This window comes from Antedon bifida, chromosome 9 (genome assembly GCF_963402885.1).
Source record: "Antedon bifida chromosome 9, ecAntBifi1.1, whole genome shotgun sequence".
Classification (NCBI taxonomy): Eukaryota; Metazoa; Echinodermata; class Crinoidea; order Comatulida; family Antedonidae; genus Antedon; species Antedon bifida.
Genome location: NC_136234.1, coordinates 711352 through 727941, shown reverse-complemented (window position 1 = coordinate 727941; position 16590 = coordinate 711352). Strand labels below are relative to the sequence as shown.

General features: G+C 31.8%; 1 protein-coding gene across 2 annotated transcripts in view; it reads right to left on the bottom strand.

Annotated features, from left to right (window-relative positions):
- Nucleotides 1–392: 392 nt before the first annotated feature.
- Nucleotides 393–16590, bottom strand: part of LOC144851900 (uncharacterized) — a 68389-nt gene continuing 52191 nt past the window's right edge. For both annotated transcript variants that reach the window (XM_078709556.1, XM_078709555.1), the window contains exons 15-17: nt 12339–12505; nt 6139–6226; nt 393–1807 (exon numbers count right to left, since the gene is read on the bottom strand). In XM_078709556.1, the coding sequence (XP_078565682.1) occupies nt 1652–1807; nt 6139–6226; nt 12339–12505 (411 nt within the window). In that variant the 3' untranslated portion in view covers nt 393–1651. The remainder of the gene's footprint in view (nt 1808–6138; nt 6227–12338; nt 12506–16590) is intronic.

Here is a 16590-nt window from a genome sequence, read left to right as displayed (position 1 = left end):
ATACAAGTTAAAAGGGCGAGTTTTAAAGCCTAACGAATTGAAGTTGCCCGACGGACAGAAATACGTCGCAATATTGAAGAAGACGAAATGAAGAGGCTCAATAGTGTACAGGGAAGGAGGAGAGCGATAACCACGCTTTGACGAATGGGTAGAAAATTGAAAGCGATCGCAGAGACGTCGTTAAAAATAGGTCTAATTTTTTTTTCAGGAATAGAAACAAAAATATAAAGTGGAAATTATTATGGGTACCATAATGTTTACCATCGGAAAGATAAACAAGGCCATATACATGGCTGCAGCAGCTGCACGACCAACCAACCGACCGACCGACCGGCATAGTGAGTTGTAGAGTGCGTTGCACGCGACTAAAATAAAAACATAAAACAAAAGAATAGTGTAGATAGGTATAGTCTATCAAAACGTTTTAATTGCACAACTGTAATACAAAATATTAACACCAAATTTAGAATAATATAACTATATATATAACTATATCTGTTTAATTTACAGAGTTTCAATTATTATTGTACATAAAGGAAGATGAAATGATACATTTTTGTTGATTTTCTTCGTGGTGAGATCTCATCATAGTGTTTTAAAATTTCAAATCTATAAACATTATATTCAAAACAGGTTTTCTTCAAACGCTGCTTCTGTTGTAGTAGGAATTCTAGATTAAGATTCCATATGGCTATGTATACTTAAAAGACATTTACATTTTCCTTTACATACAGATAATAATTTAGAATCGTAAATGGCCGATTGCCTTGGCTTATATCTTTGAACATTTGCATTCTCAATTTTCACCTACAAGTTATAGGCCTACTTCTGTTTTCATTCTTCTGTAGATACACCTAATAAATATGCCAACATTTAAAATGACATAATAATGTTTATGATGTAAAAAAGAACACACTGACGTTTAAAATACATGACCACCATCAACGAACCAGAACTTTAATCAGAGAATGTTTCTGTGGAGGAATGTGTTTAGATTCACACTACTTCCTGCTCTCCTTATTTCGAACACAACTTGTTGCCTTTGTTGACAGAGATTTCGATGTAAATGGAGGAATATAATATGACACAAGGGAACATTAAAACAAGTGAAATAAATTACACATGGGGTGATGAAAATTTGTACAGAATTTGTTGGGACAACTTTGGGTCATTCTGCTTGTATGAGGACCAAAACATACTACTTTATTAGATCTGACATTTGTGAGGAGCAAATAAAATATGCTAATGTCCAGGGAATGAGCATTCAAATAAAGTTATTAACTTATATTAAGCGCGACTCAGGTTAGTAATGTTAATTGTGTCGGTGAGCAAAGTCAAATGTTATTAGTGAGAACGGATGAGGCATAGGGGAGGGAAGGAAGGGGTGAATGAAGGGTTTATTTGTGCATTGGTATGGTGATTTCATTTGGCACTACAGCATAGTAGATTCAATATTTGTTTATTATTATTTAATAATTAGGATTATTCAGGGTAATCTTTCTCATTAGTAGCTTGTGTATAGAGTGGATTCTGTTTGCGTGTTTTTTCTTAAATAATTTCATTTCTGATTGAAATTATGATATTGATTGTGAATGTGGAAGATGATATTATCTGAAGCAAAACATGTCTTCTTAATGTTGCTGAGTTCAGCTTAAATTGTGTGTTTTTTATCTTGTCTTTGGTTGATTGTCCTCGTCTCAATTGTGTCTTCATCAGCTTTGTCCCCTGGCCTAAACTGTGGTGTCATCAGGTCCCAAATTCGAACATTTCCATCGTCACTACAGCTCACAATACGATCCTCAGAAACCTGAAAGAGCACAGGAAACGATTGAAAAAATATAGGTAATCTTGGCACTCTTTTTTAAACCTGTGACATTTTGAGGAGCACACATTGTATGATAATGACGATTTCCTGTAAAGCCAGACAAACAGAAAAAAGCATAAAAGTAAGAGAAGGTATAACCTACACGACAATAAAACAGTTGGTAGTCAAACAGAAAACATTTGAAGATGATAATGTATAGCATGATAACCTACACCTACAAAACTATGCTACATTAACTCCTAGCAGTATTAGATAGTGGTAGTTTAAGTATAGACTTACCTGTAATTAAGAAGATGAAACATGCAAAAGAAAACGTTCACCAATTTTGGTCAGGAAAGTATATATGTGCATATTGCACAATCGCAAAGCATAGCAAAAAGCACATACAGAAAGAACATTCTTCAATGTATAGCAAATACAGATAAGCGCTGAATGTTTCTTATACGATTTTCACACCAAGTTTTAAATGTTATTACAATTGCAAAGCATAGCAAAAAGCAGATAAACATGTTTTTTCTTCACAACTTTCACAAGTTTGGCACAAATACAATGCATATACATACTGTACAATAAACACAACAAAGTTTCATATACTCTGGAATGTTTGAGTCAAAAGAAAAACATTTTGTTATACAATTTAAGACACAATTAATAATTATTTAGACTAAAGTTTGTATATAAAATTAAACATGCGTTATAGACAGGAAACTGTTACACATATGCACTCCTTGTGTTTAAAAGTTACATGTTCAAGTCTGTAAACAGCAGGGTATTGGAAATACAACATAGTTAGGAAATCATTACAACTTTGATGCCAAATATGTTACAATGTTGTTAGGTTTGTTACTGCAGTAATGTAAATTTGCTGCAGCAGCTCCACAGTGCCAACCTCATCACCAGGACATGCAATGCACAATAGTATCAAGAATTACAATTACAGTCGACGATATTGATACATAATGTTTCAGTATAAATAATAAATGGTATCTGGAATTACAGTTACAGAAGAAGACGATATCGAAACATAATGGTTCAACATAAATAAACGGTATCTGGAATTACAGTTACAGAAGTAATATGGACACATAATGGTTCAACATAAATAATAAATGGTATCTGGAATTACCCATTTAAAAGTTTTGAAACAAAAACTTATATAATTCAGTGAAACCAGGACCAAAAACAACAGGAAATGAATTTAGGATATTGAAAAGTGTTGAATACTTAACCTATCTGCATTCTGATATTGAAGTATTGAATATAATGCTTCACAACATATTGTATTCATTACTGCAGTAGCTTTGGAAGTAAACCCTATGATACCAGCAATGCCTTGCCAATTTCCTTCTATTGCTGTTGATGTACAGTTTAATTTCAGCGACATTCTGGAGTTAAGTGTGCTCATACGTGGTGATACAAAAACAGTAATTAGACCATTTTGCATGCCAACTTCAGCATCTATCTTTCAATGGTTTTCCATAACTTTTGAATTTTTTGCTTTAAATTACATTTTTTCAGGTAAAATAACTATTATGTGACAATAAAATGACACATTCAAAAACAAATTGGAAATAAAAAATATTTGCCAGAGGGACAATATATCTTTAAAACTGTTACGTCAATAAGCGAGCAGCGTTTTTTGTAAGAAATATTTCTTGTTTATATATCAAATTCCATTGTAATTTAACTTCAATTTTTTTTGTTCGATAAAATACCATTGTATAATACTTTTTTGAGACATGGAGTTCAAATTTACTTACTTACCAAAAGTGTTTTCCTGATAAAATAAAGAGGCAGAAAAAACAAATGAGAAATATTTGAGAAACGTGTGTATCAGTAGTAGTAGTACTACGTACTTGTCAATTGTAACGATATTTATAATATTGGATTGGAAATGGTCTCCCTAATATCAAGCAGCATTATTTTGTTCATCTGGATGGGTTACTCTCTATAAAAGGAAAGAAATGTCTGCTAAGTTTTTAGTAAACTAAATTTCCCACAAGGCCTCATTCCAAAAAGTGCTTTCAGTCGTACTTAACAACATTAATTCATTTTGTTACATTTTTCCGACAATTAATGTCATGTTTGAACATTCTTGATGTCAAATAAATGTACAAAATTCCATAAATAATCTTTATTTACAATCAGAACACGGACAGCGTTCAATGGTGAGGCAAGTAAACAAAAAACTTTACCGGCACATAAATTACTAAACTTTAAACTGAGTAATAAAAAATCTAACATAACACAAATAACGATTGAGGTATTGAAAGTTAATGACGGATAAAGTCGGATAAAGTAATTTATAGTTTGTATTTTGTGTTTATGGATTGGGAAGTTATTTTACATCATAAATTTAAAAAATAATTTTAATAATGCAATAGGGACAATTTGTATGGTCATATTTTATTTAATCTTAAAATAATCCTTTTATATAATAATTGTTTTATTTTTCATTTATTCATTCAATCATTCACAGACCTCCCAAGCCTCCATGTGTGCTTCAACCACCAGGAAAACCATTTCTAGCCGAATAATTGGTGCTTGAAATGTTTTGGTGCAGATGTTATTTTTCTAAATAATAATAATTAAAGTTGATAACTTTGAATATTATTTATTTGGCGAATCAATTCACATAATTCCTTATATTGCAGATCAACATTCTGGCAAGTAACATCTTTTTTTTCGGTGGTAAAACTCTAGGCTTATGGTAGACCTGCCTGTTCATGGTGTCCACCAGTTGATTTTTGTCTGTAAACGTATGAAATGCCATGTATGCCAAAATATTTCTCTTTTTACCTAAAGTCAAATCACTGTATAAAGCCACTATTCAAGAGTTCTATGTCCAAATCCTCTTGTTGTACCACATTTGTTCTCATGGCCAAAATCACACTAAAATGTATACTTTATACTTCATTCTTATCCTATAAATACTGATTAATTCACTGACATTTATATAAATATCTTCACATAAATTCCATAATTCATGTGCCAGATAAAAATTTAGATTCTTATTTTATTTAATTATATATTAGATGAAAGGGTAACCCACACCATAGGTCAATGTTGGGTTGTTTGTAATTTATGATTCCACTGGGACATCATTATGATCACTTACACTGCTGGGACACACACCTGAAATACCATTACATTTTTATACTTTCTAATTATCTAGTTATGATTGTTGAGAATTTATTTTCAAAATCTTTCAGGTCTTGTTGATCAAGGTTCAATTTTACTGGAAAACGTTTTTTTTTTTGGTGTTTTTTTTTCACAACAGAAGCACAATTCCCAATACATTATAGTAAAATGTGTTCTATCGTTCAACATTTATTTTTAGGCACCAAAAAAATGCAAAAGTACAATAACATTGTTATATAAATAGTCACATATTATGAAACAAAATTGTGTTGCATTCATGGTGCGAAAAAAAACTATTAAAAGGACATCTTTAGGACCCAACAAAATGTCCCCTTAATAATAGGAGTACCCCTGATATGATGGTTTCCCTAGTTCAGTTCATTGAAAAGTGTCTCATAGGCTTGACAAAAAGAAGGGGTTTCTACTGCATCTCAACTTTGTTTATACCATGTTTCTAGGTTGAGATGACAAAATACTTTGTATTATTTGATGTCACTAGATAGTGGGACATACTGTCCTCAAGTTATTTCACAGACGAAGGGGTCTAAATCAAGGAGGTGCGCGCACCCACCCATGCATTTGCTCCAATAATCTTCACATACTGTACTGTTAAAGTATCACCCATGAAAATGTTTTCTTCCTCAAGCATTTTATTTGAGCTATTTCAAACATCACACCCCTAGATTTACGAGTGTTTTAAAAATCTTCAACCCCCTCAGAGCCGATTTGAAATATAATCAGGCCAGCAATTTAATATTAGCAAATTGGTAGAAATCACTCCAATTGAACAGAATGTGGAGGTTAAACAAAGCCTCATCCCAAGTGAATTGAAAGTAAAATTGTCATATAAAAGTTTATACCTGTATACATAAATTAAGTACAGTAGTACAGAAGATAGAACAATTACTACTAGAACGCAGCTATTTTATCATCAAGCCAGGATTTTTCCAGATAGGGGGAGGGGGGGGGGGGTGGGGTCGGGGTCATAAGGAGCTACACTAGTTAGGCCTATTTCACTGCTCGTCTTTCCAACTCCAAGGTAGTAACACAAGATCCTCTGAAAACCACCCTGAATGCTCTCTCTCTCTCTCTTTTCCAACGAAACACAATGACAACACATCATGGACCACATCTTAGATTTAGCCACAAAAGAACAAGAACTAGTTCATTACCTGTACGTCTCTTACGGCTCCTTTGTGGCCTTGCAAAGCTCGAACACATGTCATTGTGAAAAGATCCCATTCTTTAATAGAAGTATCTCTGAAAAGACAACAACTAATGCATGAAAAAAATACTATAACATTTAGTAATATTTTTAAGTATTGCATTTTCTCATTTCCCTTCAAGTAGTACAATGTGTTGTAAATAACGCTTTTGTGAATATTTATTTTTATTTTATCATGCATTGCTTTAAATAAAATGAACTTTTCACCACCTCCTGTTTCTGAATGGATAAACTAAATCACAAGCTTTCAGACAGAATTTGTTTTCCCCAGAATTAAAGCTTTTGAGATTATCACATATTATTGCCCACAAATCTATTGCTATTTACAACTTGTTTCACAATTGTCCATATCAAAAGAACACAACCTACTAATAGAGGTATATGTGCATTTGTCCATTCTATTTTACGTAGTTCTTCAGCACATTTCCAAATTCCCCCTAACCCTAGAAACCCTCTCCGTCCCCCAATCCCACAGTATACTATAAATTAGCTCCCCTTCAATTTCCTGTAAAGTGTTAGACTGGTAAAGTTCACTAAAAGAGGTCTAACTGTCTAATGTTGTATAAAAACTTAAGTTACATTACTGTAAGTCAAAGTAAGTTACTAATTGGAATAAAATGCTACGGAAATGCTAGTCCTAGGCCAACTGGTTGTAGGCTGTTGTTGCCAACTATTGTACATGTTGTATTAGCTTTATAGCCCTTTTGCTTACTGATCCGCACATGCGTTAGGCTCTTAACACACAATAATATCATAACCACATATTACATGATAAATAATAAAACTATGCTTGCTAAATACTGTAATAAACAATGCAACTTAAATGTTGAGACATTTAAACAGCATCTAAGAACGTCAGACTGCTTGCAATATGTCATCACCTTTCTGCTTCACCAAAGGTCAGAGAGCTTAACAATATTGCTTTATAGAATTACTCTAAATCTGCTTATTATTAATAAGTGGTGAAAAAAATACTAAAAACAGAATGAATTTTGAAACAATTCTTAGTGGTCAATAAAAATGACCTTAACAAAAAAATTACTTTTTCCTCTCATGTGGTTAAAACAAAGGGTGACCAAGCAGAATCTAATTAAAAAACTTGCTTTTTCTTGTGTTTTAAATTTGCACAGGTAAATCTTGATTGAGCTGTGGGACACGTTATCATTTGTTATCAGAGAATTTCAAAGTTTACGCCTAAAACACTGGGTCAGGTTTTCGTTTCTGTAGGAAGTAAGAAACAAATGAGTATGTGTGTATTGCTTCTTGCTGCTCAATCATAGAATGACACAACAGTAAGGTATGTTCACACTGAACACAATACATGAAATCAAGAGAAATTGATGTAATATGTGAAATCATGAGAACTTGGTGTAGTTTTCCATTCACACTGAAGACAGTATGTGAAATCATGAAAAATTGGTGTAGTTTTCCATTCACACTGAACACAGTACATGAAATCATGAGAAATTTGTGTAGCATTCCATTCACACTGAACACAATATGTGAAATTGATGTAATACGTGAAAAATTGGTGTAGTTTTCCATTTAAACGCATTCCTGATCCTGAAGTGTGACCGAAAAACATGAGTTTTATTTAGTAAACAGACCGAATGTGGCTTTAAGTGTGGGGATAGATTAGATTTCAATAACATAATTATCAAAAACAAATAAACCTTAGTAACTTTTTTGTGATTTTTTTCTTCTGAAAAATTACCTCCCCTTTGGATATATCTACAATGAAATGACTGAAACTACTTTTGATATCTTTGACAGACTATTAATATTATTGGCACTTCCCCTTTTCTTCATATAGAGGGCTTTTCCAGGATTTTTTAAACATAATAATACAATGAAAACAGTGTTTCATAGAAACCTTTTTTACTAGAAAAGTACTTTAAAAATGTAGACCGCAATGGTTTCAATTAAATTGTCATTTATGATGGTAATGAAAAAACACAAAAGGTCAACAACAGAGCATTACAGGGGAAAGGAAGTAGCTGACTACGACTGATACAAAACACATACATTCCTAGAAATGATTTTGATTTTATTCAAAATGTTCTTTATATTTTTAGTACTTTGTAAAGTGTGGGGACTCAAGGGAAGTTGAAATGAAAGTTGACATGGCTATTGACCATAACTAACAATATCATAATATTAATATGTTATGTTTCATATTAATGTTTAAATCAGAGGCCTATATCAAACAAAACAGAAAACAGTAAAAACTCATCTGATTTAGAATTTTTTTATCAAAATCCAAAACATTTTTAAAATTACAAAATCAAACCAGAAGTGAAAAGACTTGCACAATTGTCACAATTGTTTCAGTTTGGGATTCCTGATGTAAAAAGAGCCCTAAATATAAAGAGAACAATCTAGGATTTCTCAATATAATGTCTCTACACTAGTATTAACTTATAAGCCAGGACTGATTTATTTTTAAAGAATATATCATCATAAGAAAAGAAGGTATGGAATATTGATTTATTTTTAACTTGATAAATTGGAGGAAAGAAAATCATTGAAAGTTGTTTTCTGGAATGAAACATACTTCCATAAAGTTTAAGCCAGTAATCAGCTTCGTTTGTGCTTTGACCTTACCAGGTACCCATTTGTACACCTGGGTGGAGAGAGGCAAACATATTTAGTGTGTTTAGTGTCTTGCCTAAAGGATACAGGCAATGCAATGAGCATGGTTATATGAAATGTCTAATCAATGGTACATATGGAGCAATGTTATATAAAACAATCTGCTTCAAATATATCTTGCTAAAATGCATACCCAGGTCAGTTAACTGTTTTTGCCAACAAAATATCAATATCTTACATCGCCCTATTTCTGTTGTGTGGACTTGACCACATGCTTTTTGAGTCATAGTAATTTGGCTTGTTGCCTACGGTCAATGGGAACATACAACATGTTCTTACACCTAGCACATTAACATAAAGTGCACACAAACCACACAGTTGAATGTTATAATTGTGATTTCCTACATAAATTATAATTCAATCCGCATTTATATCGAAGATAACACACGTGGTGACAGTAACCTTGATAAAATAGTACATTTAATTTAATGTCAATATTTTTAATAATCTTCAACATCAGAATGTTTTTACACGAAGAAAAAAAAAATGTTTGGTAATAAGATTTATTTCTTGATTTTTCAAAGGCATCAATAAAGTATGAATGTGGCAATTGCGATTCAATTAGAACCCCTATTAAGGGACACCTTCAAGACCCAACATCGTGTCTTTGAAATAAGAATGTCCCCTGAATAGGGGTCTGACAAAGTGTAAAAACTTGTCCCTCATTTGATTCAGAAGGAAGTATCACCTTGAGGTATATCCCAAAAGAGTTCTTTAAACTCATATTGAGATTTATGTTCTAAAGCTCCTAATTTTTCAATATCTATTCTTTTAAAATCCTTTTTTGAGGAATGACAGAGAGAGGCAAGGAAAATGGGAAGAACAGAACAACATTAGAGTAATAGACTGATTCAAATAGTTTGCTAAAATCCATGTGACACAGTCAACTGTTTTTGCCAATAAAATATTAATTTCTTCCATCGCCCTAATTCTTTTGTTCTGCATTGTGAAAATTAAACAGACCTTAAATGTTCATTAGGAGGATGTATTCAATAAATAATTTATACAATAATTGTGGAATCATGGTCATTCTGTTTTGGCACAAAGTTTAGAGGAAAAAAACCCCCTAAACTAAAAGGAAAGTTGTCAAAAATGAAGAGTTAACCAAATGTTATTGAGGGAATGTTTTTATACCATTATTTGAAATTGTAAAGGATATGACACAGTACAGAACACATAGGAATTTTGAAAGATATGAACACATATGTTATTGTCAATTTCATTTTCTACTTAATTTTAATTGATGCATCCTTTTTGGAGAAATTGTTCAAAACTACAAATGGAAATATGTGTCCATCTTTGTACAGTAATTACTTTATTTGGACTCATGTGGTACTAAAGTCTATACGAAGCATCACACACTATACACAAGTTTAGTTCCCACCAAATAAATGAAATTATGAAATTGAGGTAGTCACGGAAGCTATCAGGATGACAAAAAAAAAACCACAAACTTTTAATTCATATAGAAATAAATTCATTGCCTGTAACAACCCATTGCAGGCCCTTTGTAAATGTATGAATTTCCTGCCTAACAGACAAACCTGCCCTAAGCTGTACGTATCATCATTATTTATATCAACTACCTTAAACAGACAAAAACTACACTTCCGACAAAACATTAGACTCGATACCAGGTCATCTATTTTGATAAAACAAACGTGAATAGTATGAAATCAATAGATTCTCCAAACAGACTCAAATTTAGTTAAAACTATTTTTTGTTCACAGTATGGTGAATCTATAAAGCATACTGTAGAAGGAAAGGGCAGGTAGCATGCCTCAGCTCTAAAACACACTCTTTTTTTAGCTATTTGTCTTTGAATGTAACAATATCACCTATAAAGGCTAAATGGCTAAAAAGTGGAATAATGGTAGTTTTATTGTAAAACATGCTTGAAAAATATAAACTTTTTTTAAAAATTGCTACGAGACCTAGAATCGGCTTCCTGTTCTACAGCTGTTACAGAACAAAAATTAACTTTTAACCAATGGCATTTATGTCATTACATTTATATGTTGTGTTGCTGTTGCTGCTATATCCTTGGGGTAGGGCCACAGGCTATGCCCTAATCTTATCAAATCTATGTCAACTGTTTGTATGCGATTTGAGTATGTGTTACATATGTAATATAACATGAATTGTAAGTGTTTGCAGTGAGTATGTTGCACATTAAACATGATTGATAGCTAAGATTGTTTTTTTATATAAAACATTTGGTTTAAATCTCTAGATTATCACAATACAATAATTTGTAAATATTGTAATTTATTTTACAGGAAGAAGGTAAATTTAGCAGCCACAGTGCAGCGCCTAACATGGTCATCACACCGGGAGACATCCAACGCTTAAGACAATGTACCAAGTTCTTTTTTTGTGCATTGTACAGTACATGAGACCAACAGCTTTATGTCCAATTCAAAGGATGAATAAATTTGAGAAAGTAGCTTGCTTAAGAATACAAACCATGACACAGATATCCTATCTCATATTCAGGCATCTCACATGAAAGTCCAAATTGGAAAGGTAGCAGAATGGAAAGATTGACAGATGTATATGAATAAAAACTTTTAAAAATGGTGAATTTTGTTATTTAACAAAAAGTTCCTTTGAAATCTAATCTCATAATACCACCTGTTTTTGTACTCATAGTTATACAATATAATTAGTATATTAAAATAAATTTATTTATAGACTACCTATATTACTTTTAAAGAAACTATTATATTAATGTGATTTACATTTAAATGTTTCTCTGTGAAATATGATCCCTCTTATACTTTTACACCTGTTCTTTGAATTATCCTCTGGTTTCCTCCGTCGGGAAATTTTAGTTGAGAGGGTAAATTTAAGGTAGTTTTTTCTGGCAGAATAAAACATACATTTCATGAAAGACTGTTTTAAAATGTCACTTAAGATGTAGTAAATGAAACACATGTCAAGAAACTGATGAGAACTAGAATGTCTGTCAACAATGTTGTTGTTTATATGTTAACATTAATTAGTGACTGTAGCATGTTATGTCACCATAGTGCATTAGAAATATGGATATTGAGAATAACATATATTGCTCTGACTGATTATAAAGTTTGTTTTATATTGTGTTGTATAATACCATTATTTATTATTACTTTGTTTGATAACAAAGTAATGTGCAGTGAGGGGATCCAGCTGAAATAGGGGGAGGCTCAGGGTTTAAAATTGTGAAAGAAAGTGCTGAACTTAATTTGATGTCTTTGAAATTTATGGGGCCCAGCCAGCCCCTTGAATCTACCCCTGATATGGACCTGGTTCACCTTTATTGACTGGAAGGTAATGCAGTATTTTTTTATACAATTAACAGCACATTTAAATGCAAGAGTTTAAATGGCAAAGTTTTTAAAGCAGTTTTTAAAATTATAGCAATTGAAGTTGCCGGACATAGTATGGTCAGTTTGTAAATGTTCATAGTATATTTCTATGGCTGAAATCTGAAATATAAGTCATTGAATTACCCCGATGCAGTAATGAAGCGAGCATCTCCGTCATCAAATGGTAAAAATGCTACTTTGTGTATGATTTTCTCATGAAGCTGAACGGCCGCTTGAACTTGTCCTGTCAACTTGTCCCAGAAATACACAGTACCTTGCGCCGTGCCTCCCAGGATTAGGTTGTGATGAGTCTGAAATTAGAAGAAAAGCAAAAACCGGTAATACAAGTCATAACAGTCATGGCCTATGAGGTATTAACAGTGGTGAGTTCATAGGAATATCGGTCACATTGGTGCTAATATATGTATTCAAGCTTCGTGCAGGCAAGCCTATCAAATTAAGTTTTTAAAATATATCAAAAGTTGTTTTTTTTTATAATTTGTATATTTGCAACCATCACCTGAGTATGAAACTTGTTTTTTTTTTCTGTCTTTTGTGGCATAAACACCACTTTTATTCACATTAATTGCATCATAGTCATGTCATCACCATCATTATCACATTTTTTACTATTTTCTAATGTTTTATCAGTGTTAGGCCTATAACATTTTTAAATTTTATAAATTCATTTTAAATTCCATATTTCTTATATTTTTCTATAATGAAGTTTAAACTTGTTGCTGTATGAAGGCTGTTTATAAATTTATCATCAGCATTTTATAAGATCCTAATGTAGCCCTGTATGTAGCACTTAATTAAATATTCAACAGAGGTGTATATTGTATGGCATCAAACATTCAGTTTTCCTCATTATTATGTTCCTAATTTGTCTAGCTAGATATAATAATAAACATTTTTCCTACGCTTCAAAGTCGTAAGTAAAAGTTTACTTTAAAGACCCATTCCCTACAATGTTTGACGTTTTTTTAAAATAATGCATATGCTCTATATTAAAACATTAAACAAGGTCATTCCATTTTTAAATTCAATCATTAATTGTCTTTCTGTTTTTGCCAAAATTTGTTAACAAATTGGGGAAATCCCGGTATTTTTTCTGAAAAGTTACGATTCTTCCATTTGTTTTGGCCTTCAACATCGATTGAAAATAAGTGAATCACAGAAGATAAATGAAAATATCAAATATCGCGCTCAATGCATATTGGGATTTATAGCAGGCCACTTAAATTATTACAATCAACTTATTTTTCACATTTTAACCATTTAAAGATGAAAAAAGTTATCGCAATAGGACCATAGAGTATTTATTTTTACATTCAATGTAGTTTGTGACCTTAAATTAGACCTAAAAAATGTAGGAATGGGGCTTTAAAAAGAGAGCATAAGATTTGGTCAGATCTTAGTTCAGCCTTGCAGCCAAACAGAATTTGGTATTTCTCTGTTCTTCCCGATACATCAAAAAGTTGTAGTGAAATGTTCCTAAGGAGAGCTATGTCCAACACCACAGTTATTAGTACAAGTCCATCTAATCTGAATCACCAATTTGGCAGGACTTGACCTCTGTGAGTCAGAGTCACAAATCGTACCTGTGTCCCGATTTGGCCCTAGGTTGCTATGAAATGTACAATCAATCAACCAATCAGAACGGTGCGTGTTTTCTATAATCAAAAACACCTTGTTTTCTAGCGTTACCTGTTCGCAGACTAACAGTCATCTTTTTCAGCCTTGAATGATAATCCCTTTGTCATATTGTTTCCTGTTATTAATTAACATGATTGTCAAGTGCAGATTTTAGGATTTTTTTTCATTCATAATTCTCATACCCTTCGCTAATTCCTTTTCTACGTTATTTACTACTAACAAATTATTATAGGAGAATAAATCAAGTCAATATTATGGTTTAAAAAAACAGTATTTTTAAATATTTTTTTCAATTTCAATTATAATCAAAAGTGTAAAATAATAAACATTTTTAGTTTTTGCATATTTTTGCATATAATGTTAATAAATGTTTTCATATTTCTTATCCTTATATAATGCTTTTAACAGCAAATTATTTATTTTAACTTCAATTTTACTATAACCTGTGAAACATACAGTGCATACAGTACTAACATACTTTAAGTACACGTCCTAATATCCTAGATATTTTTTTTTCTTGTAACTGAGCAACGGTAGAATTTGCCCTCATCCATGCAGTTGCAATATCACTGTGAATTATGCCTCACTGTATCTGACTTATTACGATCGCAAAGTTCTAATAAAGCAATGGCAAAATAGATAGGTTCAGGATATGTAATTGGTCATTTGATTAAGTTTCTAAACCAACCAACAATGATTGCCGAGGGCCTCCAAGGTTATACTTCTATATAAGAGCCAAGTTCTCACGATTTCAATTCTTATTCAGTGAAATGTAACCTCTGTTTCCACTTTTATTTCAGATGTGCAGTTGAGGACAGTATATATGTATTTTACATTTAATAAAAATATTTATGTATTTTATCATCATTTGATATTTGTCTAAGTTCCCTACTGTTAGTGGTGAACCTTGAGTTCACTGTTAGATAGGAAAATAAAAATAAATTAATTAATTAAACAAATAAATAAATCAACTATAAGGAAAAAAATAAATAAATCTAAAACATAAAATAGATTATTTTTATTCTATTATTTAAAATTCTCCAATAGCTTCAGCTTTGCTCAAACTTAAATTTCCACATAAAAAGTGCAGGTTCCAATCAAAATGAACTTTAATGTAAATGTTTAAAATAAACATTGTTTTAGTATTGTTAATAGTCCATTAGTGCTGATTATTTAGGCTTCTTAATTTATCACTATAGACATAATATGGTTAAAGTAAGCTCTATCTAATTCTCACCAATTAATCTCTTTGTCAGTCTTAATTTTGTCAGTTACTGCCTTCCATAGGTTAACAAAATAGAAATCAGATAAGTTCACTTACTATACCATGATACTTATACAACAACAATTGGGTTTGGGGGAGAGGGTACTACTACCACGAGGTCATACAAAAAACCCTTGCCAGCCAATAAGCCTACCTGCACCTGCCGACCTGAATATAAAATATTCCTAATTTTTAAAATGGAATTTCAATTGTTATTCAATGCAACATTTATTTTGACCAAAATCAAACATCAACATCGTTTAGGTACAATTGCAAGTAAAAAATGAAGTATCATTTGGTTGAAGGATGACATGTACGATTGAGACTCTTGTAAGTCTGTCACTGTTTCCCCCTCTTCATAGACAAATAAAAGAATAACTAATAGATATTATATAGATTTAGATCACTAAAATAAATTAGTTGCAGAAAAACAAAAATGAAATAAATTATATTCTTTGGTGGGGTGGTTTTTTTTTAATAGATAAAATTATATAACAGGTTCGCTGTCTCTCAAAACTATATACGGCGTGACAGAGACACAACGATTCATCACTGGGAATTAAAATGAACAGGCAAGCATCAAAACTAACATGGGTTTGAAGCTTAAAGGGGAAGTGAATTTAAATTCCGGTAAATCGCAACTAAGTTCAGGGTCATGATAACATACAGTAGGCCTACATTTAAATGTATTGTAACAGTAGATATTGCACATAAGATCAACAGCCTGTAAACGTGTACAGTTTTATATAAACCGAATGTTGTTTCTCACCCCAGGAATGAATCGTTTTATTATTTAGTACTTCAGCAGATATAAGACATAACGACAAATCAGTAATTACATCCTTTATACAGTAAGCAAAATCATACCTTTGTTTGTTTGTTTGGTGATTTTTTTTCTTCGTGTCAAAGGTTAATTTTTAAATTACAAAATGTTAACTGTTAGGGGTATTGATAAATGACATTCGACATCTTTGTCTTCACCACATTATTATAAACGCACTAACCACAGCACAGAATCATGCAGAGTATCCCAGAGTGCGTGCAAGTGATTTCAAACGCGGTATGCCAAACGCAACCCCTTCCTTTGGAATTTGTTTTGGTAAGGTCAAACGAGGATTGTTAAATTGGTTACTTTTCGATGTATTACAGGTCTGATTAAAACTTTTGATTTTACCTTAGGGAAATTGTGTCTTTCATTTTCTTTTCTTGTCAAAACTGACATTATACTATTAAGGGAATTTGCAAGCTCTCAAATTTAAATATAATTTTACTGAGCCAGGTTAATTTTATATCAATATTTGTTTCATATGAAATAGAAAATAAAAAACATTTAATAGGCCTGTTTGCGCTATACAAATTTAAACCATTTACTATTAGATGATTATATTTTTGTTTCTAAAATTCTGAAATTAACTTTTGAAAACATTAACTACGATACTAAATCGGCCATATTACTCAATTCCTACAAATATA